This window comes from Rhinoderma darwinii, chromosome 3 (assembly GCF_050947455.1).
Source record: "Rhinoderma darwinii isolate aRhiDar2 chromosome 3, aRhiDar2.hap1, whole genome shotgun sequence".
Taxonomy (NCBI): domain Eukaryota; kingdom Metazoa; phylum Chordata; class Amphibia; order Anura; family Rhinodermatidae; genus Rhinoderma; species Rhinoderma darwinii.
Window position 1 is genome coordinate 52768939 of NC_134689.1, and position 24592 is coordinate 52793530.

The 24592-nt window shown below is 40.8% G+C and overlaps 1 protein-coding gene across 2 annotated transcripts in view; it reads left to right on the forward strand.

Moving 5' to 3' along the window:
- The window catches only part of FSTL4 (follistatin like 4), a 917181-nt gene extending 892818 nt beyond the window's left edge, over window positions 1–24363 (forward strand). For both annotated transcript variants that reach the window (XM_075859960.1, XM_075859961.1), the window contains exons 15-16: window positions 20266–20375; window positions 22255–24363. In XM_075859960.1, the coding sequence (XP_075716075.1) occupies window positions 20266–20375; window positions 22255–22957 (813 nt within the window). In that variant the 3' untranslated portion in view covers window positions 22958–24363. The remainder of the gene's footprint in view (window positions 1–20265; window positions 20376–22254) is intronic.
- Window positions 24364–24592: the final 229 nt, after the last annotated feature.

Here is a 24592-nt window from a genome sequence, read left to right on the forward strand (position 1 = left end):
TGATTTTCCATGTGAACTGCAAACATTTTATTTCATAGCCTTAAAATGTGTTATTTTGTGGATGGATTTAATTTGTTCTGAAAATCACATAAAAAACACCATATTGAAGTAAGCTGCAAATAGAAAACAAATGTGTTGCAGATTTAGAGCTTATATCATAGGACTCAAAGACAAAGGAAAAATAATTTACTCTACAAAACATTTTTGGATATCCCTTAATAGAAGTATAATAGAATGTACATGCTGTCTTCCTGGCTTCTAACACATAATTTCAAATTGTGTAACGTAGACATAAAACTCAACATCCACAGGGATTGTAGTTGGAAACAATAGCTAATTGATCAGAACATTTAGGCTGGGTTCACACGACCTATTTTCAGGCGTAAACGAGGCGTTTTATGCCTCGATTTACGCCTGAAAATAGGGCTACAATACGTCGGCAAACATCTGCCCATTCATTTGAATGGGTTTGCCGACGTACTGTGCAGACGACCTGTAATTTACGCGTCGTCGTTTGACAGCTGTCAGGGCACTTCTTTGCAACGTAATTTGAGCCGTTCTTCATTGAACTCAATGAAGAGCAGCTCAAGATTTACGAGCGTCTCAGACGCCTCGCATGATACGAGGAGGAGCTTTTACGGCTGAAACGAGGCAGCTGTTTTCTCCTGAAAACAGTCTGTCATTTCAGCCGTAAAAGCCTCTCACCGTGTGCACATACCCTTAGGCTGGTTTCACACGACCTATTTTCAGACGTAAACGAGGCGTATTATGCCTCGTTTTACGTCTGAAAATAGGGCTACAATACGTCGGCAAACATCTGCCCATTCATTTGAACGGGTTTGCCGACGTACTGTGCAGACGACCTGTCATTTACGCGTCGTCGTTTGACAGCTGTCAAACGACGACGCGTAAAAATACAGCCTCGTCGAAAGAAGTGCAGGGCACTTCTTTCAGATGTAATTTGAGCCGTCCTTTATTGAACTCAATGAAGCACAGCTCAAAATTTACGGCTCTCAGAGAAGCCTCTCAATATGCGAGGAGGAGGAATTACGGCTGAAACGAGGCAGCTGTTTTCTCCTGAAAACAGTCTGTCATTTCAGCCGTTAAAGCCTCTCATCGTGTGCACATACCCTTAAATGGGATCTGTCAGGATACTCCTTTGGCATTCGATGTGTTCATGGAGCCCTATGGATACATATGGCATCTGCGCCATGAACTTTCCCTGCGCACATGCTGAATGTACATAAAAAACGAAGTGTGAACTGATCCTAGCATTTATCACGTATGCAACGGATGGGTGATAAATGCTTTGGCTGGAATACCCCTTTAATGCTAAATGAGACCCATGTATACAAGGCTCTGTCTTTCAACCTTAGAAATAGTGTCCAAATGTTTAACTGTTTTCACTTATTCCATGTTTACTATAAAATTCAGCTATTTTTTTATTGAAAGAGTTTTTTTGCAGTAGGAAAATTCTGCATTTGGGATTTTGAGGCAGATTTTGACCTTCCTGCACGCTGTTTGCCGAATTTTTCGCGGCATTTTTTGGTCGCACCCATTGGGTGCTACGGGCAAAAAACTAAGCGAAATACGCTTTCTCTGCCTCCTATTGATGTCAATGGGAGGTCAGAGGCGTAACCGCACGAAGATAGGGCATGTCCCTTCTTTCTCCCGCGAGCGGGAGAAAACCGCCCCGCCTCCCATTGAAATCAATGGGAGGCATTTTTGGCCGGTTTTTGACGAGTTTTGCAAAGCGGTTTCTGCGTGAACTGGGCCTCAGTATAACTATATAAGAAAGTAATACTTATGAGGGCAATAATTACCCTTACTCATAATCTGCATATCACTACACTCACAATAGAAGGTTCTGAATTTTTCCAACTCTCATATACAGTGGTCCTTTAACATCCATTACCGTTGTTTTGTTTATGTTCTTTTGCTGGTATAAAAAAAAAAGCTGCACTCTCAACTTGAATGCACTTAAAATGTTGACTTAGCCCTTGGCAACAGCTTTGTGCAGGTCTTTCTGCTCTAAGATGCCCCTATGGTGCTACTAGTATTAAACCTGCTACCATTTGACTAGTGAAGTGAGAAAATATGATACGCTAATTCAAAAGGGGGTCATAAGTGGAGCATCTGACTGCTATTAAGGAGCAGTACAGCAGTTATTTTTGCCTGACCTCCAACATAGAGATGATAAGCTGTTGGGTCATACTTGCTTTCACAAACAGATGGACTGAGCTTTTCTGGGCCACCCCTGGTATCTAATGGACCAGGAACAACCAGTGAAGACCTAATCGACAGAAAAAAATTAACATTTAAGATACAATCTTTATAGATATTACACAAAATGTTCTCAATTGGCAAAGCATTTATGTTGTACAAGGTTGTCATCTACTAATTAAAGCAATCTAATCTAACTGTAATGAACCAGGAGTAATGCTTGCAGTGAAGGTTAAAATACTATGCCGCTAATGCTAGAATTCCTAGTTAAATGTTTCACAAATGTAGCAGAAGTAATGTTAATGGAGCAGACAGCAACCGTGGTGTAACACCATCATGCACACATTATATGTGGCTTAATTATACAATGCACATCTATGGGAGATGTTAATCATTATGTGTATATCCAGAATAAGCTGAGACAAATATAAGCATGCTTCATGTCTGTATACACTATTTATTATAGCTAAGCCTACTATGCTTATCAGAGTAGGAGTATGTCATTGTGCACGTTCAGTACCATGGAGCCTGAGGAATAGGCTGTAACTGGGCCAGGAGGGGGCGGAGTGAACCCACTTTGTCACCAAGGAATTTGACTTTGGGCTACTCTGGGGAGGAGAGTCTAAGGGAACCCCTGGTCTACATCCTTTAACCCCTGTACAGGGATGTGGACTTCGCTGCAGGGGAACCCCAGGTCGCTACCCCCAGAGTAGTCTCCATTGGAGACTACTGACGTTACAGGTACTGAGTGTTCTGGAGAGCTAAGGTCAGGACAGGCAGCAGAGGTTTGTAATGATAAACAAATAAAATGGTCAGAGCAGGTCGCAGTAAACGTAGCAAATAGTCAGGGCAGGCAGTAGGCGTGGATAGTCAAAAACAGGCAAAAGTTGGTACAAAATTCAATATCAAAAATAGCAAGGACAAGGAATAGGGAGCTCTGAGAGAACCAAATTGCTGTGGCAAAGAAGTAAGGAGACCTTAAATAGCCAGGGAAGCTGGGTAAGAACTTTTGGCATGTTCTGGCCCTTTAAGAACAAACACGCACACACTAGAACCCAGTGGAGTGTGTCAGTGGCTGGAGAGACCGCCAGACGCGAGCAGTGAGAAGAGGAGTGATGCCACAGAAGATGAGGGTAAGTACAGCGTGGCGGTGGAAAAGAGCAGAAGCTGCTGACAAGCAGTGAAGATGCTGAAGATGTAATTCTTCTCCTCTAACAAGCAGAAAAGATGCAGAAGATTATAGGACAGCCTGCTCACCAGCAGGAATCCCTCCGCACCACCAAAGATGAAACTGAGCAGAGAAACCAGAGGAGTAGTGAATGGCACATGTGTCTCCACCTTTGATCACTTAGTAAGGTGGATGCACTATAAGGGGAGTGCTGAAACACTAGACGGTGCTACAATAAGTTTATAAATGTGATATCTTGTCACAGAATTTTTCTTTTTAAAGGCTTTGAACTTCTTTGAAATATATTTTTTTTATATAAAAATGTTTTGTGCATATTTATAAATACTTTTTAATAAAAAAAATGTTTTATTTTTTGAAGCTATTACCAATCAACCTATCGATTACAGGTGGATCCTGCATGTAAGAGATGACACTGAACTGTCAGTGCCGCTGACCTGACGGATACAGGATTCAGCGCTAGATACAGCTGCTCTGTATACAGGATACAAAGCAGCTGTATCTCAAAGAGTAAAAATAATTTTTAATAGAAAGTATTTAGAAAGTTTCACAAAACACACTTTAAAGAGTATAAAACATGTTTAGAATAAGGTGATTTATTTAAATAAACATAATATTATTCATGGGATAACGCAGAGGCGTAGCTAGGTTCTCCAGCACCTGGGGCAAAGATTCAACCTCTTTACCTCTTTAACCTCTTTACCGACATCTCCTTCCCCCTCGCCATGTTTGTTTTCCCTACCAATCAATGGCGTGTCATTTCCTTTCCACATTTTTTTATGTAACTCGAGCATAAAAACATTTGTACATTTTACAAGCAATATAGTTCTATACACAACACCAGAACCAAGCTCATTACATATATACAGCACCAGAACACAGCTCATTACATATATACAGTACCAGAACAAAGCTAAGTACATAAATACAGCTCCAGAACCAAGCTCAGTACATATATACAGCACCAGAACAAAGCTCAGTACATAAATACAGCTCCAAAACCAAGCTCAGTACATAAATACAGCCCCAGATCCAAGATCATTACATATATACAGCACAAGAACAAAGCTCAGTACATAAATACAGCTCCAAAACCAAGCTCATTACATATATACAGCACCAGAACACAGCTCATTACATATATACAGTACCAGAACAAAGCTAAGTACATAAATACAGCTCCAGAACCAAGCTCAGTACATATATACAGCACCAGAACAAAGCTCAGTACATAAATACAGCTCCAAAACCAAGCTCAGTACATAAATACAGCCCCAGATCCAAGATCATTACATATATACAGCACAAGAACAAAGCTCAGTACATAAATACAGCTCCAAAACCAAGCTCAGTACATAAATACAGTCCCAGAACCAAGCTCAGTACATATATACAACACCAGCACAAATACACCTCAATTTAGTGCAACCCCTAACGTATAGGTTTGCACTAAATTGTTTTCCGCTCCCAGCATGGCCCGAAGAATGGTAAGGATATGCTGGGAGTTGCTGTTTCACAAAAAAATCATATCTTAATCATACCACTCATCATCTCGCTGCAGATCATACAGTGACTACAGTACTGATTAGAGGCAGAATAAACATTTACATTAAGTGACTAACCGGGGACGTCTCAGATTCTAGTTCTTTTTCTTCATCCGGTCCAGACCTCTATGATGACTTCTCTGGTGAGAGCCCATTTCTGCAGTTTGCCGCTCAGATGTCTTCAGCTTCTCACTTTTCAAACATTTCTACACCTATAAACAAAGATAAAGTTCTCATCATACCACACACTACGCTCCTAAATAACGTCATACACTGAACCTCGAATTATAATAGCACCATACACTGTGTCTCACACACACACACACACACACACCGTGCCCCCTGTAGATATTGCCTGCCATAGAGCCCCCTGTAGATAGTGCCCCCCATAGAGCCCCCTGTAGATAGTGCCCCCCATATAGCCCACCCCTGTATATAGTGTCCCAGATATAGCTCCCCCTATAGTGCTCCACAGATAGCCCACCACTGTATATAGCCCCCTGTAGATATAGCCCACCCCTGTATATAGTGCTCCACATATAGCCCACCCCTGTATATAGGGCTCCACAGATAGCCCACCCCTGTATATAGCCCCCTGTAGATATAGCCCAGCCCTTGATATAGTTCTCCACATATAGCCCACCCTTGTATATAGTGCTCCACATATAGCCAACCCCAGTATATAGCCCCCTGTAGATAGCGCCTCCCCCATATATAAAGCCCCCTATAGATAAAGCCACCCCTTGTAGATAAAGCCACCACCCCCCCCCTAGATAATGCCACACACTTTTTTATTAGAATAAAAAACAAACTATACAAACTCACCTTGATCCCGTTTCCACGCCGTCCGGCGGCAATGGAGACCTGCTCTCTTCTGCGCAGGTCTCCTGGGATTGAATGACGCAAGCAGCGCGATTACGTGATCGCGCTGCTTGCATCTATGAAAAGCACTGATTGGCAAGGCAGAATGACTTTCCCTGTCAATCAGCGTCATTCAACGCCTAGAAAGGCGCTGAATGGCCCGTCTGCACAAAACATCGTAAGACCTATTGAATTCAATGGGCAGATGTTTGCAGATGGCTTGGAGCCGTTTTTTCGGCCGTAATTCGAGGCATAAAACGCCTGAATTACCACCGTAAATAGGGCGTGTGAACATACCCTAAAGCTCATGGGTAATGAATGGGCTATTATGGGCTGCCCTGACTCAAAAGCTACTGTAATGCATAGAGAGAGGCTAGCCTAAGAGGATGTTACATATATAGACATTTTCTATAGCTTCATGCTCATAGAAAATAATTTTTTGTAATCACTTTTACAGCATATTTCTAGGCATTTGATGCAAAACAGTTTAGAGTGTGTGAACAATTACCATAATTTATTGTTTTGCTATCTAAGAAAAGACTGTAATTTAATATGCTATAAATTAAGGTGAAGGCTTTGGTATGCCGGAGGGAGAAAGTTCTTCTCAGTCTTATTGACTGCCAGGGAATTCTGACAGATCAAAGTGGGGCCCTCTATGTGGCAGGAAAGAAGCATCACTCACTGGGTAATATGGCTCAGAAATAAAGAAAGAATTTATATGCACAAATGGCTGAGTTTACAAGAGAAAGACTGACAACCACTGTCAAGTTAAAACTTACGGCTGGAGGAAGGCTTTAAAGTAGGGGGCTAACAACTTTCCTATGCCAGTTTTCTGTCGTAGAAATATCGTGAACTGCCCAAAAGTTGAAAAAATTTGGCTTTTGGGCAGTTTCTCACGCTCTCGTCACTGTAAATAAAAATGTTTGGAGCTTGGCAAAAGGGGCGTGGCCATCACGGATCAACACATTTACCATAAATAACGCTGGTTTTAATTATAGCTAAAATCTACACCAGCTTCTAGCTGGCTTAAATTTTATTCAGTGTCGCACGGTAAGCTGAAATTGTGTGTGCGTCTTAATAAGTTTGCTGCATCTTACTCTATCTTGCTATTTATTAAAATTGGCGCAGTCTTAATACCTCTACTGTACATACACTACAGAACATGTGATGTTCCAAGTCTTAATACCTCTCCGCCAAAGTGCCCTTTTTTTTATGCCAATAATGCTGAAGAAGGCACCATTGATGGTCTGGCTGCCAAGGCCACCATGAACTTATTAGTAATTATATAGCAGTATTATTTAGACATTGTATTGCACTGTTATTAGATTACTTTATGTATGGAGTTAGCATTTGGTCACTGTATGGAGGTATTTACTTAGGTAATGTGTGGTACTACTATTTAGGTACTGTACAGTGTGTCATTTTTGCTGCGCATGGTTGTGGTGGGACCCTTACTGATATTTATGTAACATACTGTACTCCGCTCCTAATTTGCCACTGTGTTATAATTAGGACCCTTATCATGAAGTTCTGACAAAGAAGCAAATTCACATTAAAGCACCAGTCGAAAACAAAATCATGACAGTGCTCCTAAATCCTTCTGTGCAGTGACCGTATGCCCAGACACCGCTGATTCTGGACATACAGGCATCTGTGACATGTCATAAGATTTTTCTGCACATTCACTTTTATGTCATGTACGATGTTAAAAGATATAAAGCTGGTACGTCAGGCACCACAATGATTGTCTTTTGCAAATTGCTTTCTATTTTAGATGGTGAAACACTTCATTTAAAATACAAGATTCACGCTGGCTTTTTTGAAATTGATAAATGCATATTCCTTATCTAGCTAAATTACTCGATTTCAGCATATCTATGAATAACAATAAAAATATAGGTCTTCTTAATTAACTGAACATACAAACAAATGTACAAGATATTGCAAAGTAGAAACTGAGTATTAAATAATTTGTATTCCTATCTAAGGGCATTACATGCTGAAATTCTTTCCATGTCAGTCATTTGCTATAATTTACACTGCTCCTCTGCTGTTATTAAACAGAAGATACATTTCTGTTATTAAATAAAGTTAATTTATTAAACTTTGAAATATGTAGCAACAGTTTTACTTTCCTTCTAAGTGAAACACATTTCCTTTGAGAATTTGTAAGGCTGCTTCACAATAGTTTGCTAAATTCCTGCATTCGGCTTCATTTTCTGCAAATTGACTATTGCCAGTGAGTGAAAACAAACTGAGAGGGTGTTGGGTGTAAAAATATCTTGCATTTTTATGTTATTTCAGACAAACAATTGAGGTGTCCAACTGTGCGAAATAATCATTTATTTTTAGAGGAACTGCTAAGTAAGGGATCAAACTGTGTGCACAGACCATGTACAGCGGTCCGTTGAGGCACAAAGACCTATAGGCACTTTGTGTGCCATCCTATGGTGCCTGAGTGAAGCACCGTATTCTCCCATAGAAGCAATGATTTTAGGTGAGAATAACTCCCTAATACGGCATGCAAGGAAATACATCTATGTGCCTCCATATAGAAATTGTAGACACATAGAGGTACAGTATATTATGAAACCATAGCAGTCCTTATTACAAATTTTTAGAACATGGATTTCTAATACAGTCATGTGCAAGAGCCCTTAAAGGGAACCTGTCACCAGCATTTCACCTGTTAAACCAGCAATACCAGGTGGTACTGGGTGATAAATCATTTCTATATATCCTATAATTGTCTTCTTAGTCAGTTGTGTAGGTTTAATATTCAGTTTTTTAGTGTTCCCATGCCGTATGCTAATGAGCATAAAAGAGTCAGATCTTCATCTGAAAAGAGTCATATCTCCATTCCTCAATCTTTCCGAGTTTCCCCCGCCTCCTTACTTTTGATTGACAGCTCATCGCCTTCCCAGAGCACACAAAATCCCGCGCTTGTGCATTGATGTCCTCTTCTGGTGTGTGCGCACAAAGGAATACCGAATTATTACGATAAAAGGCGCAAAATGTTTGCAGACCGTTATTTACAGTCGGAGGAGGAGTTTAGAAGACGGGATAACGGCAATTAACTTTTTATAGCAGCTGCCAGCAAGGGATAAGTAAAGTTCAATATGTTAAATGCTGGTGACATGTTCCCTTTAAGGACTTATTCACACAAACGGGTGTCAAATTGGCCTTTGAAAAATTCAATTTTTTCACTACCGATTTGGACCCGTGCAGAAGCTGAGTTCACAGATCCCTCATATACTTGAGTCTATTGAGGAATCCATGAAAACGGGCAAAAATAGGACTTGCCTTGTTTTTTCATGGGCCAGTCATACGGTCCGTTAAAGAAATAGCCGTGTGAATAGTCCCATAACAGTGCATTGATTTTAATGCAGCCGCATAACTGCCATTAAAAAAGCAGCCATCACACAGCCGATTATCCTGTTCATGTGAATAAGCCCTAATGCTTTTTTTCCCTAGAAAAAAAATTGTGTGCTCAGAGGAATGCTATCCTATGTAAGCAGATATGTTGCATGCAGATTATAAATTTAAAGTGTTATTTCCATTTTATAACGTGATGGCATATCCATAGGAGTTTTTCATGCACAGTAGTGCTCCCGGACACCCAGCTGTGCATTGAAACTTCAGCCTGTTAGAGATTTTGCATTGTAGCCCAAGTTACGATTCTAGCTTATTATTCTAGCTGATAGAAAGGGGTTCTGGAGCAGCGGGATACCCTGTATGATGTTTATGTTCTCAACACAGAATTTAAGTGCTCATGTCAGTTCCAGAGGTAGTTTGGAACAATTTGGAAGTTGGCATGGTCTACCGCTTCCTGGTTGAGCTGTTGATACTCCTGGATGCTTCCACCTCACAATAATATCACTTAGAGTTGAACGTGACAGATCTAGTAGATCAGAGATTTTACTAAGTGACGTGTGGTTAAAGTGGCATCCTATTACAGTGCCGCTTTTAAAGTCTCTGAACTTTAAGTTACGCCTCTAGCTTATTATTCTAGCTCGTAGAAAGGGGATCTAGAGCAGCGGAAAATGATGTATGATGGTCATATGTCTTAATAGGGCCTTTGGGCAGGGTTTGTATTCATGAGACAACCCTATTACTATATTTACAACATTTACTACCGTGTAAGTACAGACAAAATATGAAAATTTAGCTTTAAGTCGTAGAGTTCTACATGGTCCCAACGCTTTACTTTCCCCAACATTGTCATTTCAGAATGGAATAGTGCGTTCCAGGCAAATCGAGCTGTGGGAACATGTAAAGATCCATAACAAAAGATGTTTACAGGAGTTTTATTTACCATTTTTGTACAATTTCAAAATCCTTTTGGTATATTGCATATTGCTGAAAAGAATGTTCTTGAAATAAAAGGTTGAGGTATTGGACGAAAAAATTCACGTTTAATTTTTATAATTTTTCCTTGAAAAATAACTGGTTACGTTGAATTCATTGATTACTCTGCTGTTATCAGCTCACATTGATCTAATCTCTTTAAAACCAAAAAGGACATGGCCCCTGAGATGTACGCAAGCTTCATAATACCTCTTGGTAGTAGGACTCTAATCTTTTATGAGTAATAGATCATGCATGATTTTTTGGAAGACTGACAGATAATATTTTAATAACACTTGAATGCATGACCAATATCTTTTGTAGTTTTTTTTTTATAATGTAATAGAATACAGTAAAGGACATAGAATGATGTAGAATGACAACATAAAAAATACATGTTGACAAGATAAATAACTTGATAATGAATGACAATCAATGAATGACAATCAATGAATCAATAATATAATCTATTGATCTGTCCAAACGACTATATGGTAGTGCAGATACCCAACTTTTTTAGGAATGTAGAACCGCTGAAAAAATTGTATCTCTGGGAATGCCTACCAATTAAACAAGAGGAAAAAAAGTAATTTTGCATGTACTTATAAATCACTGTACCAAAAAAAAAAAAAAATAATGGTTTTATTTGTAAGCAGCATAATAAATGTCGACAAGGCCACTAAATTAATTCAGACCCTAGACCAGACCCCTAAGTTCATTCAGACCCCAAGCCAGCCCCTAAATTCCTTCAGACCTCAGATCAGACACCTAAGACCAGACCCCTAAAATGAATTCAGACACCAAACCTAAATTCATTTAGGCCCTAGCCCAGACCACTAAAATTAATTCAGAACCCAGACCCCAAAATTAGTTAAGACCCCAGGCAAGACCCCTTTTTCCAATTATCTTATATGCAACATTTTATGAAATAATATTTTTTATTTTGGTGTCCTAATAATTCATTGATATGTTGGATTCCAACTAAAATAAAGTATCAGTCACAGTGGGATTTCATGACTTAGGAATCAATTAATCGGAAGTGACTTGTGGCGCTATCTCAAAATATAAAATATAGTGTTACCGGAAGATGATGATGATGGTGATGATTACCTGGGCAGAAATTGAAATTTTTATTTTCGTCCGAAGAACTTAATAAATTCACTTCAATGCTACATCATAATGTTGCCTTCATCACATGCAAATCCAGTGTCATCCTGAACCATTCGCATAATGATTTAAAGGGATTTTCCTATCTTTTAAAAATGTGTGAATATGGTTTAACTACAGTAATATTAGTGACTTACTAATGTATTATCTGTAGATGAAATGTCTCTGTAAGCCAGTCTCACATACAGACATATGACCATGCTCCTTGTGTTTATCACCTGGTTGTGTGACATTACGTATACTGAACATGTGGTAATCTCCACTCTACCCCTTAGCTGTAATATGGGATGTTACACATCACATGCCTGTTATCTCCACTGCTCGCTGCTCTCTGGAGGGAACATGTTTCACATGCTGGGCAGCAGATAGAACTATACGGGCAGAAAGGGAGAGCTGTGTCTGAGTAGCAGACAGTCAGCATTAGGGTATGTTCACACGCAGTAGTTTTAGATGTAATTCGGGCGTATTACGCCTCAAATTACGCCTGAAAAAATGCCCCTAATACGCCTACAAACATCTGACCATTGCTTGCAATGGGAATTACGATGTTCTGTTCCCACGAGCTTTTAATTTACGCATCGCTGTCAAAATACGGCGCGTAAAATGACGGCTCATCAAAAGAAGTGCAGGACACTTCTTGGGATGTTTTTGGAGGCGTAAAAATGCAGCGAAAAACGCGAGTTGTTAAAAAAACTTCTCAAAATCAGGAGCTGTTTTCGACTGAAAACAGCTCCATAATTTCAGATGTATTTTGCTACTGCGTGTGAACATACCCTTACTGTCAAGTTCATTTGAAGTCCAATGGCTAAAAAAATCAGGCAGGAGTGTGCTAATAGCAAAAGTAGTCAAGGTACAATCTAAGTTTACCACACAGATAAGTGGCATTAAGTTGTAGCATGAGGAAGTTACGTTGTCAGGAAACAATCTAAGTACGGTACACAGATAAGCGGCAACAGGTTGTAGCATGTGTCAGGAAACAATCCAAGTTTAGTTCCCGAATGATCAGCAACACTTTGTATAGAGGCAGCAATGAACTAGACTACGGACAGGAAGCTTAAGGGCGGGTTCACACGTGGCGGAATTTCACTTAAATTCCGCTGCGGACACTCCGCAGCGTTAATCCGCAGCGGTGCCGTTTGTCCATTGACTTACACTTTAATTTAGCAGTGTTCGTTTAGACGAGGCGTAAAATTCCGCTGCGGAGCATAGGCTGCGGAGCGGAATTTGGTGTCCGCAGCATGCTCTGTCTGTTGCGGAGCAGTGGCGGACTCATGGCGGAATTTCTCCATTGACTTCAATGGAGAGTCAAAATTCCGCAATGAAGTCCGCAGATCTTATGTGTGCTGCGGAGCGTATTGTTTTTACTACCATGACATTTCTTCATTCTGGCTGGACCTATGTATTTCTAGGTCTACAGCCAGACTGAGGAAGTCAATGGGGCTCCCGTAATGACGGGAGCGTTGCTAGGAGACGTCTGTAAATAGTCACTGTCCAGGGTGCTGAAAGAGTTAAGCGATCGGCAGTAACTGTTTCTGCACCCGGGACAGTGACTACCGATCTCAATATACATGTATCTGTAAAAAACATATAAGTTCATACTTACCGAGAACTCCCTGCTTCTGTCTCCAGTCCAGCCTCCCAGGATGACGTTTCAGTCTAAGTGACGGCTGCAGCCAATCACAGGCCAAGCACAGGCTGCAGCGGTCACATGGACTGGTGCGTCATCCAGGGAGGTCGGGCTGGATGCCGAAAGAGGGACGCGTCACCAAGACAACGGCCGGTAAGTATGAAATTCTTTTACTTTCCCTAGGGAAAGTGCTGTCCCTTCTCTCTATCCTGCACTGATAGGGAGAAGGGAAGCACTTTTCCCGCAGTCCGCAGCAGCTAGTCCGCATCAATTTTCTGCACATTTTGTGCAGATCCGCAGCAGAATCTGCAACGCAGATTCTGTGCGGCATTGATGCGGACAGTTGCGGAGGAAATCCGCCACGTGTGGTCATGCCCTAATAGTTTGGTAATCAGAAAGTGCAAGGGTAAGACTTTAATAGCAAGCCAAAAGAGTGAGATTAACCCCTTCCTGTACCTTGCCGTTAATGCACGTCAAGGTGTGCAGTAACTTCGCGCACCTTGACATACAGTTATGTCTGTGCTTTGACAGTTAACCGGCGCGGGGCGCTACACTGCAGAGGCGGTTAACTGTGCAGGGTGTCTGCCCTGCACTCCCTGTTGCCGATCAGCGGCCTATCGCCGCTGATTTCTGCAGTTAACCCCTTTAAAAGCGGCGGTCAATTGCTTAGTGTTTAGCGCAGATCGGCAAACACTGCAAAACATAAAAAAACTATATACATATGGTATCGCCGTAATCGTACCGACCCACAGAATGAAGTAAAAGGTTAATTTATAGCCCCGGATGAACACCATAAAAAAGAAATAAAAACATTGTCAGAATTGATGTTTTTTTGTCACCTTGCTTGCCGAAAAATGGAATAAAAGTAATCAAAAAAAATCACATGTACCCCAAAATGATACCAGTGAAAACTACAGATTGTCCCGCAAAAATAAGCCCTCACACAGCTCTGGTGGTGAAAAAATAAAAATGTTCTGGCTCCCAGAACATGGCGATGCAAAATGTGCAGTGTTCCAAAAGCGGATAAGACACTGGCCACACATCTGCGGATGCCCCCATATTATAAACTGAAATACCAGCAAAACTCCAAACAGAGCTACTACCAAGCAAAATCTGCGCTCCCTAAAGCCAAATGCCACTCCCTCTCTTCTGAGCCCTACAGCCTGCCTAAACAGCAGTTTACATCTACCCAGGGGCGTAGCTAGAGGCTCATGGGCCCCGATGCAAAAATTCTTACTGCCCCCCCCCCCCCCCCCCGCAAACTTCTCATGGCCTAAGTGACCCAACAATGCAGCACTAGCAGCCGGGGCGTCACTAAGGCTAGGTTCACACACACTATTTACGGACGTAATTTGGGCGTTTTAGCATTGAATTACGTCCGAAAATGCGTCTCAAAAGCGTCGGCAAACATCTGCCCATTCATTTGAATGGGTCTTACGATGTTCTGTGCCGACGGTCATTTTTTTTTACGCGCCGCTGTCAAAAGGCGGCGCGTAAAAAAGTGCCTGTCACTTCTTCAGACGTAAATGGAGCCGTTTTCCATGGACTCCATGGAAAACCAGCTTCAATTACTTCCGTAATGGACGCAGCAAAAGACGCCTGCACATGCCATTACGGCTGAAATTACGGTGCTGTTTTCTCCTGAAAACAGCACAGTAATTTCAGCCGTAACAGACGCTGCCGTGTGAACATACCCTCAGGGCTTAAAATGTCCGGGAAATAGCCCCAATACATGTGTCCGCCCCAAAAAAAAGTGTGTATATGAGACAGCATAGCATATCTATAGCACTACGACCCTATAAACTATGGATAGGATTAGATACAGTGGCTGAGCAGACAGTATCACACATGATAGGATTAGATACAGTGGCTCAGAAGGCAGTATCACACATGATAGGATTAGATACACAGCTCAGCAGACAGTATCACACATGATAGGATTAGATACAGTGGCCCAGCAGACAGTATCACACATGATAGGATTAGATACAGTGGCTCAGCAGACAGTACCACACATGATAGGATTAGATACAGTGGCTCAGCAGACAGTACCACACATGATAGGATTAGATACAGTGGCTCAGCAGACAGTATCACACATGATAGGATTAGATACAGTGGCTCAGCAGACAGTATCACACATGATAGGATTAGATACAGGGCCCAGCTCGCTGACATTGCGGCTCCAGCGCTGGACCCAGGATAGGTAAGAATAATAATTTTGCTTCATTATGTGTTACTGATTATTTTTGTGTGTTTGTGTTTTTTTACAGGTTCGGTTGTTGGACTTCGGATACGAGGACTTCAATGACGGCTTTTTTTTTATTCTCAATAAAATGGTTAATGAGGGTTGTGTTTTTTTATTTCAATAAAATATTTTTTCTATGTGCTTGTATCTTTTTAAACTTTATTATCACCGCCTTAGTAATGGCCGCTGGCTGATTAACAACCTCCATTACTAAGGCGAGGCTTAATGTTAGCCGGTGCAAAGGCTACACTAACCCCCATTATTACCCCGGTACCCACCGCCACCAGGGGTACTGGGAAGAGCCGGGTACAAACCAGTACCCGACCATCTGTAGTGACGGGCAGGCACCGGGGTGGCCGCAGGCTGGTAGTATTAGGCTGGGGAAGGCCAAAAACAGTGGCCCTTCCCACCCTTGTAATGCTGCCTGCTGCTGCTGTGTTGTATCTGGCTGGTTATGAAAATTGGGGGGGACCCGACATCGTTCTTTCCAATTATTTTTTATTTTTTTAAATGACGTGGGGTCCCCCCCATTTTCATAACCAGCCAGATACAATAAAGCAGCAGTATTACCAGGATGGGAAGGGCCACTGTTTTTGGCCTTTCCCCTCCTGATAATACCAGCCTGCGGCCACCCCAGTGGCCGACCATCGCTACAGATGGTCAGGTACTGGATCGTACCCGGCTCTTCCCAGCACCCCTGGTGGCGGTGGGTACAGGGGTAATAAAGGGGGTTAGTGTTAGCCTCTGCATCCGCTAACACTAAGCCCCGCCTTAGCAATGGATGCTGTCAATCAGCCGGCGGCCATTACTAAGGCGGTAGTAATATAGTTTAAAAAAAAAACACAAAGACATAGAAAAAATATTTTATTGAAATAAAAAAAAAAAAACACACAACCCTCATTAACCATTTTATTAATAAAAAAAAAGCTGTCATCGAAGTAGTCCTGGAATCCGCCTTAGTCCAATGACCGAACCTGTAAGAAAACACACAAAAAATGATTAGTAACACATGTGTTAGGGTATGTGCACACACACTAATTACGTCCGTAATTGACGGACGTATTTCGGCCGCAAGTACCGGACCGAACACACTGCAGGGAGCCGGGCTCCTAGCATTATACTTATGTACGACGCTAGGAGTCCCTGCCTCGCTACCGGACAACTGTCCCGTACTGAAAACATGTTTACAGTATGGGACAGTTGTCCTGCAGCGAGCCAGGGACTCCTAGTATCGTACATAACTATAATGCTAGGAGCCCGGCTCCCTGCAGTGTGTTCGGTCCGGTACTTGCGGCCGAAATACGTCCGTCAATTACGGACGTAATTAGTGTCTGTGCACATACCCTAAGGCTTAGATACAGGGCCCATGTGTGATACTGTCTGTGGGACCCTGTATCTAAGCCTACCACAAGGTAGGCTTAGATACAGGGTCCAGCAGACAGTAATCTTATACAGTATAAGATTACTGTGTGCTGGGGCCCTGTATCTAAACCTACAGTGTGGTAGGCTTAGATACAGGGCCCAGCAGACAGGATCACGCATGGGCCATGTATCTAAGCCTACCATGTGATTGGCTTAGATACAGGGCCCAGCAGACAGGATCACACAATCTGTGATCCTGTCTCATGGGCCCCCTAAGCCTGATACATCGTAGGCTTAGGGGTTGTGCAGTCCCTAAACATTGATGGCCTATCCACAGGATAGGCCATCAATAGCTGATGTGTCGCCCGGGACCCGCAAATCAGCTGTTTTGAAGGGGCCGCAGCACTCGTACGAGAGCTGCTTCCCCTTCATTTCACTACTCGCTCACACTGTGAATCGCCGACGCCGATTCACAGTGTGACCGGAATGAAGTGACAGGAATGAAGGGGAGCAGCTCTCGTACGAGTGCTGAGGCCCCTTCAAAACAGCTGATTGGCGGGTCCCGGGAGTCAGACCCCGCCAGTCAGGGCTAAGCTTACCTTCCTCTTCGGCCGCGGCGGGAGTACTGTAGTCTCGATGCTGTGCGGGGCGGCATAGCGCTGTGACGTCATGCGCTGCGCACAGCGCTTGACGTCAGGACCTCCGCTGCGATCCGGAACCAGGAAGGTAAGTAAAGTATGTCACTATAGTAACAGGGGCCCGCGGCCCGAGTTACTATAGTAACTTTTTATTGATGTGGTGCGACCGCTGCGACCCCTATAGCTACGCCAGTGCATCTACCAATATGGCATCGCCATACCCGGGAAAACCTGGTTAATATTTTTTTAGGTATTTGTCTTCAGTGGCACAAACTGGGCATAACATATAGAGCACTAAAATGGCACATCAGTGGAAAATTGTAATTCTCACTCGGCACCATCCGCTGCACATTAAATAGTTCACGCACAACGACTTAATAGCATGTTGTGGTGTGTGGGGGGATGTGTGGAGTGGGCTCACGTGATGAGCCTGCTTTATACGCTGCGAATGTCAGCTGTGTATTACAGCTGACACCCGGGACTAAAGGACAGAAACAGCAATCACGTTGTTACAGGAGCCTGTAAAAATGACAATATACTGCAATACATTCGTTTTGCAGTGTATTGTACCAGCGATCTAATGATTGCTGGTTCAAGTCCCCTAGGGGGACTAATAAAATGTGTAGAAAAAAAAGTAAATAGTTATTATTAGTGGAAAAAAATTAAATATTTAATGTCCAAAAAAAAACCTTTTGGTAATATGTAAAACTCCAAACTATTACTATTACAATATACCATTATTTAACTTGCACGGTGAACGCCGTGAAATATAAAAAATTTAAAACAGCAAAATCACAATTTTTGTATCACCATGGCTCTAACAAAAATGTAATAAACAGTGCTCAAAAAGTTGTATGTACCAAAACATGGTACCAATAAAAACGACAGCTTGTCCCGCAAAAAAATAAAAAAGTTATGGCTCTCGGAAAGCAAGGAGGGAAAAACAAAAAAGAAAAAGCAAAACATGGATCAGTCTGAAAGGCTTAACTACTTTCTAATGAAAAAACATTTATGACCACATGTGGGGTATAGCCGTACTCGGGAGAAATTGCTTTACAAATTTTGGGGTGCTTTTTCCTCCTTTATCCTTTGTGAAATTGAAATAAATGCAACATTTTAGTGGAAATAATGTTGATATTAATTTTCACGGCCCAATTGTAATAAATTCTGCAAAAGACCTGTGGGGTCTAAATGCTCACTATACCCCTAGACAGATTCCTTAAGTGGTGTTTTTTTCCAAATGTGATTACTTTTGGGGGGCTTCCACTGTTTTGGTCCCTCGGCGGCTTTGCAAATTCGACATGACACCCGAAAACCATTTGAGCTTAATTTGAGCTCCAAAAGCCAAATAGCGCTCCTTCCCTTCTAAGCCCCGCTGTGGGTCCGAACAGCAGTTTATTACCACATATGGTGTATTTACGTAATCAGAAGAAATTGTTTTACAATTGTTTGGGTGCTTTTTCTCCTTTATTCCTTGTAAAAATTAAAAATGTCTACGTTTTTTCAGGAAAAAAAGGAGATTTTCATCTTCACATACTAATTCAAATAAATTTAGCAAAAAAACTGTGGGTTCAAAATGCTAACTATACCCCTAAATAAATTCCTTGAGGGGTGTAGTTTCTAAAATGGGGACAATTCACTGTTTTGGCACCACAAGACCTATTCAAACCTGACATGGTGCATAAAATATATTCTAAAAAAAGGAGGCCCCAAAATCCACTAGGTGCTCCTTTACTTCTGAGGCCGGTGTTTCAGTCCATTAGCACACTAGGGCCACATGTGGGATATGTCTAAAAACTACAGAATCTGGGCAATAAATATTGAGCTACATTTCTTGGGTAAAAACTTCTGTGGTACAGAAAAAGATGTATTACAAATGAATTTTGGCGAAAAAAAATGACATTTGTAAATTTCACCTCTACATTGCTTTAATTCCTGTGAAACGCCTAAAGGGTTAAAACCCTTTCTGAATGCTTTTTTGAATACTTTGAGGGGTGCAGTTTTCAAAATGGGGTGATTTATGGGGACTTTCTAATATATAAGACCCTCAAAGCCACTTTAGAACTGAACTGGTACCTTAAAAAATAGGCTTTTGAAATTTTCTTGAAAGTATGAGAAATTGCTGCTAAAGTTCTAAGCCTTGTAACGTCCTAGAAAAATAAAAGAATGTTCAAAAAATGATGCAAACATAAAGTAGACATATGCGAAATGTAAAAAACGACTAACTATTTTGTGTGGTATTACTACCTGTTTTCCAAGTAGATACATTTAAATGTAGAAAAATGCTATTTTTTTGCTAATTTTCTCTAAACCTTGGTGTTTTTTACAAATAAATATTACATTTATTGACCAAATTTTTTCACTAACATAAAGTACAATATGTCACAAGAAAACAATCTCAGAATCACTTGGATAGGTAAAAGAATTCCAAAGTTATTACCACATGTCAGATTTGAAAAATCGGCTTCATCCTGAAAGCTAAAACAGGCTCAGTCCTGAAGGGGTTAATAAAGGCAGTAAATCCAGAGACATAAATCAAAATAACTTGGGCAAGAGATTTAGCCAGCAATGGCACCATCTACCATTTCAGATAGCTCAATGAGAAGAGCTACTTCCTGAGAGACAGGAGTTTCTGTGTTTAAATCCTGACAACTACCTTACACCTTGTAATAGAGGGGCTTGCAGGCAGCTGTTAATACAGGCAATATCTGTGAGTGGAATTAGTTTTAACTACCACTGCACCCGTTTGATGGAGTTTATTAAGCAATTTAACTTTACACTAAGGTGTGACTTTAATTACAGTATGAACAATTAAAAGACAAACCCTATTTTAATACTTAAAACTGAATGCAGATCACCACATGAGAAACCAATAAACATTTATCAAAATCTATCGCAAGAAATGGAGAGATGTTACCTATAACAACCAACTATCTCACTGATTTCATATAAAATGTAATTGTACTTAATTGTGCACTAGTTTTCTTATTCTAACAGATTTTTTTTTTTTTTTTCATTTTTGTTACTGTTTACTTACATATGCCTTATTTTTTTTGTTTTAGGTTATAGCTGAAGCAAGTACAGGAGAAAGCCAGCATATCATCCGCACAGACTTTGAAGATGTAGATGATTTATTTATTCCTCCAACCAATCTTATCATTAACCATATTCGGTAAGGAGTGAACAGATCAAAAGCATGACATAATACATATCTATAACTAGTGTATATTTAATACATAAGGGCCTGTTCACATCACCGTTCATTTCCGTTCCGGGGTTCCGTCGGGTGAACCCTGCAACGGAAAGTGAAACTGACAGCACAGCTACCGTTTCAGTCACCATTGATCTCAATGGTGACGGAAACATCGCTAATGCTTTCCGTTCGTCACCATTTCGGCTGGTTTCCGGTTTTCCGACGGAATCAATAGCGGAGTAGTTTGTGAGGCCAGGCACTGATATTGGATCAGAGATCTTACTCACAATTGGTAATCCAATAGTGTTTCATAGGATTGAGGTCAAGGCTCTGTGCAGGCCATTTAAGATCCTCCACCCTAAACCTGTCAAACCATGCCTTTATGGACCTTGCTTTAGGCACAGGGGGACAGTCATGCTGGAATAGAAAAGAGCCTTCATCCAAACTGTTGCCGAAAAGTTGTAAACATACAATTGTCTTAAATGTTTTTGTATGCTGTGGCAATAACAATACCCTTCACTGGAAATAATGGGCCTAACCCAAACCTTCAACACACAATTTAAGTGCTCATGTCAGTTTGGAACAGTTTGGAAGTTTCATGGTCTACCGTTTCCTGGCTGAGCTGTTGTTACTCTTCGACGCCACCACTTTACAATAATAGCACTTACAGTTGACCGTGACAGATCTATCAGATCAGAGATTTTACTAACTGACTTGTGGTTAAGGTGGCATCCTATTACAGTGCCACGTTTAAAGTACCTGAGCTCTGCAATATGACCCGTAATACGAGCAGTGTTTGTCATTGGGGATTGCATAGCCGTGTGCTTTTTTTATGCACCTGTTTGCAATGGCTGTGGCTGAAACACCTAAATCCAATAATTATTAAGCAGTGTCCACATAGTGGCCATGTAGTGTAGTATAGATACCACCACATTCCAATGTGGGAAAGTCCAATGTTTATTCTCCAAGCATGCAATGTTCGGAAAAATTTTCAAGCCAATAGCTAGCACTGATATGCCCACACACGTAAAATTGCAGATATTTCAACTGACCCCATAGAAAAAAAGGCTGAATTTAAAGTTTCAACTTGAAAACCAAACGTATAATATTTTAAATGTTAAAGAGATTCAATCCCTTCAACCAATTACTATTTTTCAATATCAATGTACTGACAAATACAAAAGGAACTACTTCTGGGCATATCTTAGAAGGACCAGTCAGTTCACATTCTACCTTGTGAGCAGACATTTATTTTTCCGGACATTTATTTTAGCCCTGAATTACGTCCGAAAATACGGCTCCAAAGCGTCTGCACACATCTGCCCATTCATTTGAATGGGTTGTACGATGTTCAGTGCCGACGGTCATTTTTTTTACCGCGTCAAAGAAGTGCCTGTCACTTCTTGAGACGTAATTGGAGCCGTTTTCCATTGACTCCATGGAAAAACAGCTCCAATTACGTCCGTAATGGACACAGCGAAAAGCACCTGCACTTGCCATTACGTCTGAAATTCCTGAAAACAGCTCCGTAATTTCAGACGTAACGGAGGCTGTCGTGTGAACATACCCTTAGAGTTATATGAGCATTTCATGTGAACTGCCCATATATTACTTCTCTTGTCACGTATACCCACAGGAGAAGTTTGGTGTTTTCCAAGAGTCGGACCTGGAAACCATTTGTTTACAGACTGTCCCAGACAGCTGCATTATTCCAGTTTGTCCTTTGATCTAGTGAATGGATGAGACAGTCTTTGGGTCGGTGCTCTGTCAAGAAATTCCATTGTTTGATATAAAAGTGCACAAAAAATGCATAAAAATATATATAAATGCATGTTAATATATTATATTACTCTTTCAGATTTGGCTTTCTCTTCAATAAATCCAGACCTTCAATTCATAAAATTGACCTTGAAACTGTGACTCAAATAAAGACCATCAGCTTCAAAAACGCCAGCTGTATCCCGAAGAACATGGCTTATTCCCATCTGGGTGGTTACTATTTTGTGCAATGCAAATCGAACAGTTCCATAACTGCGTTACCTCAGGTAATAATTGATAGCGTTACAGACACAGTCATTGGCCCAAATGGTGATATAACCGGGACACCCTACATTTCCTCAGACGGACGTTATTTGGTCAGCACAGATGAAGTAAACGGCAGAATCAGAATCCAAACAATTACTTTCCAAGGTGAAATTAAATTGATTTATGACCTTCAAACAAACTTACAAATATCTGATGTGACTTTTCAATCATCTTTCACAGAGAGCAATCAGTATTATATCTATGCTGCATCACATCTACAAACTGATGTTCTCGTTTTAGAACTGTCCTCAGGAAGGGTGGACATGCTGAAGAATCTAAAAGACCCAGTAGCACAAAAAGACTGGCCCTGGAATGAGAAAAATAGAATAATAAAAGACAGTGGCCTATTTGGACAGTATATTTTAACATCAGCTAAGGATTCTCTGTTTCTAATCAATGGAAGGCAAAGTGTTCTACATTGTGAGGTCTCAGGAATCAGATGGGGAAACACAGTGGTTTGGGTAGGAGAAGTATGAAATAACAAGAAATCAAACCTCCAGGAAATGACTAGCAATCGGACCTTTATGCTGTCTATGGGAGCAGCAAACTTGTATATTTTTACACTGAAGAAAAATCCTGTATGAGCTTCATGGTGCAACACTGGTGTACAGCTTGCAAGTTTTATAGTAACTTCTAATAGGAGGATTTTTTTTAGTCTTATTTTAAAGTATTTATTTTGCCTTTTGTTGTTTTAAAAAAAATAAACTATATCACATACACAACTTTTTTGAATAATGGGTTAACACTTCTTGTAGACTTACTCTGTAGAACAGATCAATGTATTAGTTGCATTTTTCTTTGGATTATTTTAGGTTAGCCTATATCTAGAACTAAACTGAAACACATCAACTTATGCAACAAACTAATGTTCCTGTCGGTATTAAAACTGTTGTATACTGTGACAAGTACATGGATTTTCATAGAAGGAAAAATGTGGCTGGGCCTCATATATGAAAACTACTGTAGACAAAAAAAAAATGAAGGTGTTGCCCACGGCAACCAATCAAAGTCCCCCTTTCATTTTTTAACCTGCATTTAGAAAATGAAAGCTGGAATCTGATTGGTTGATATGAACAATACATCCATTTTTTGTATGCACTGTTTTTATACATGGAGTAGTGGATTGCGTTAGAAGGAACTACAATTATATTTGTCAACACACTTGTTGTCATTGATTTTCTATTACTGTACTGTATATCCATAATTCACTATTAGGCAATGCTTACAGTTATTTCCCTGTAGTCAAACAATATTGGTAATATTACGAGGAAACTGTTGTCATAAAGGAACTATATGAAACATCTTAAATGTGAAGAGAATGAGCCTCATGTAAACATTAGTGCAGATTAGTGTTGCCTATTCCGCTTTCTTTAAAAAACTTCAAGACAAGTTCTATCTGGTTGCGATGGGCAACTGGTTCAGGATAGAAAGGGCTGTAACTATCACATCACATTTTGTAGGCACATTTAATACATATATTTGTAATCGCTCATGTAACATTTGTAGCAAATAGAATGACCATATGTAAATCACAATATCACTGGAAATAGAAAGAAATGTAATTATTTTAAGTGCATCTCCAATATCAAACAAAATAAAGTTCTTACTGTAATTACTAAGAAAAAAGAGCCGCTCTGCCGCCTGTATCACTGTCACGATCTGTTCTCTCATTGGACACAGACAGTTAATAGGTGAAAAAAACAATATACATTCATCTTGAATATGAATAGAGACAGTCAGCAGACAGCATAGGAGATTTACACAGCAGTCAGCAACTAATTAATGGTGCAATGTATTAAAGATGTGGAGCACCAAAGGTTAAAAGTAAGCACTGATTTATTTTTTGTTGTTGATATAGAAGGTATTCTTTAGGGTATGTTCACACGAGGTCATTACGTCCGTAATTGACGGACGTATTTCGGCCGCAAGTACCGGACCGAACACAGTGCAGGGAGCCGGGCTCCTAGCATCATACTTATGTACGACGCTAGGAGTCCCTGCCTCGCTGCCGGACAACTGTCTCGTACTGAAAACATGATTACAGTACGGGACAGTTGTCCGACAGCGAGGCAGGGACTCCTAGCGTCGTACATAACTATGATGCTAGGAGC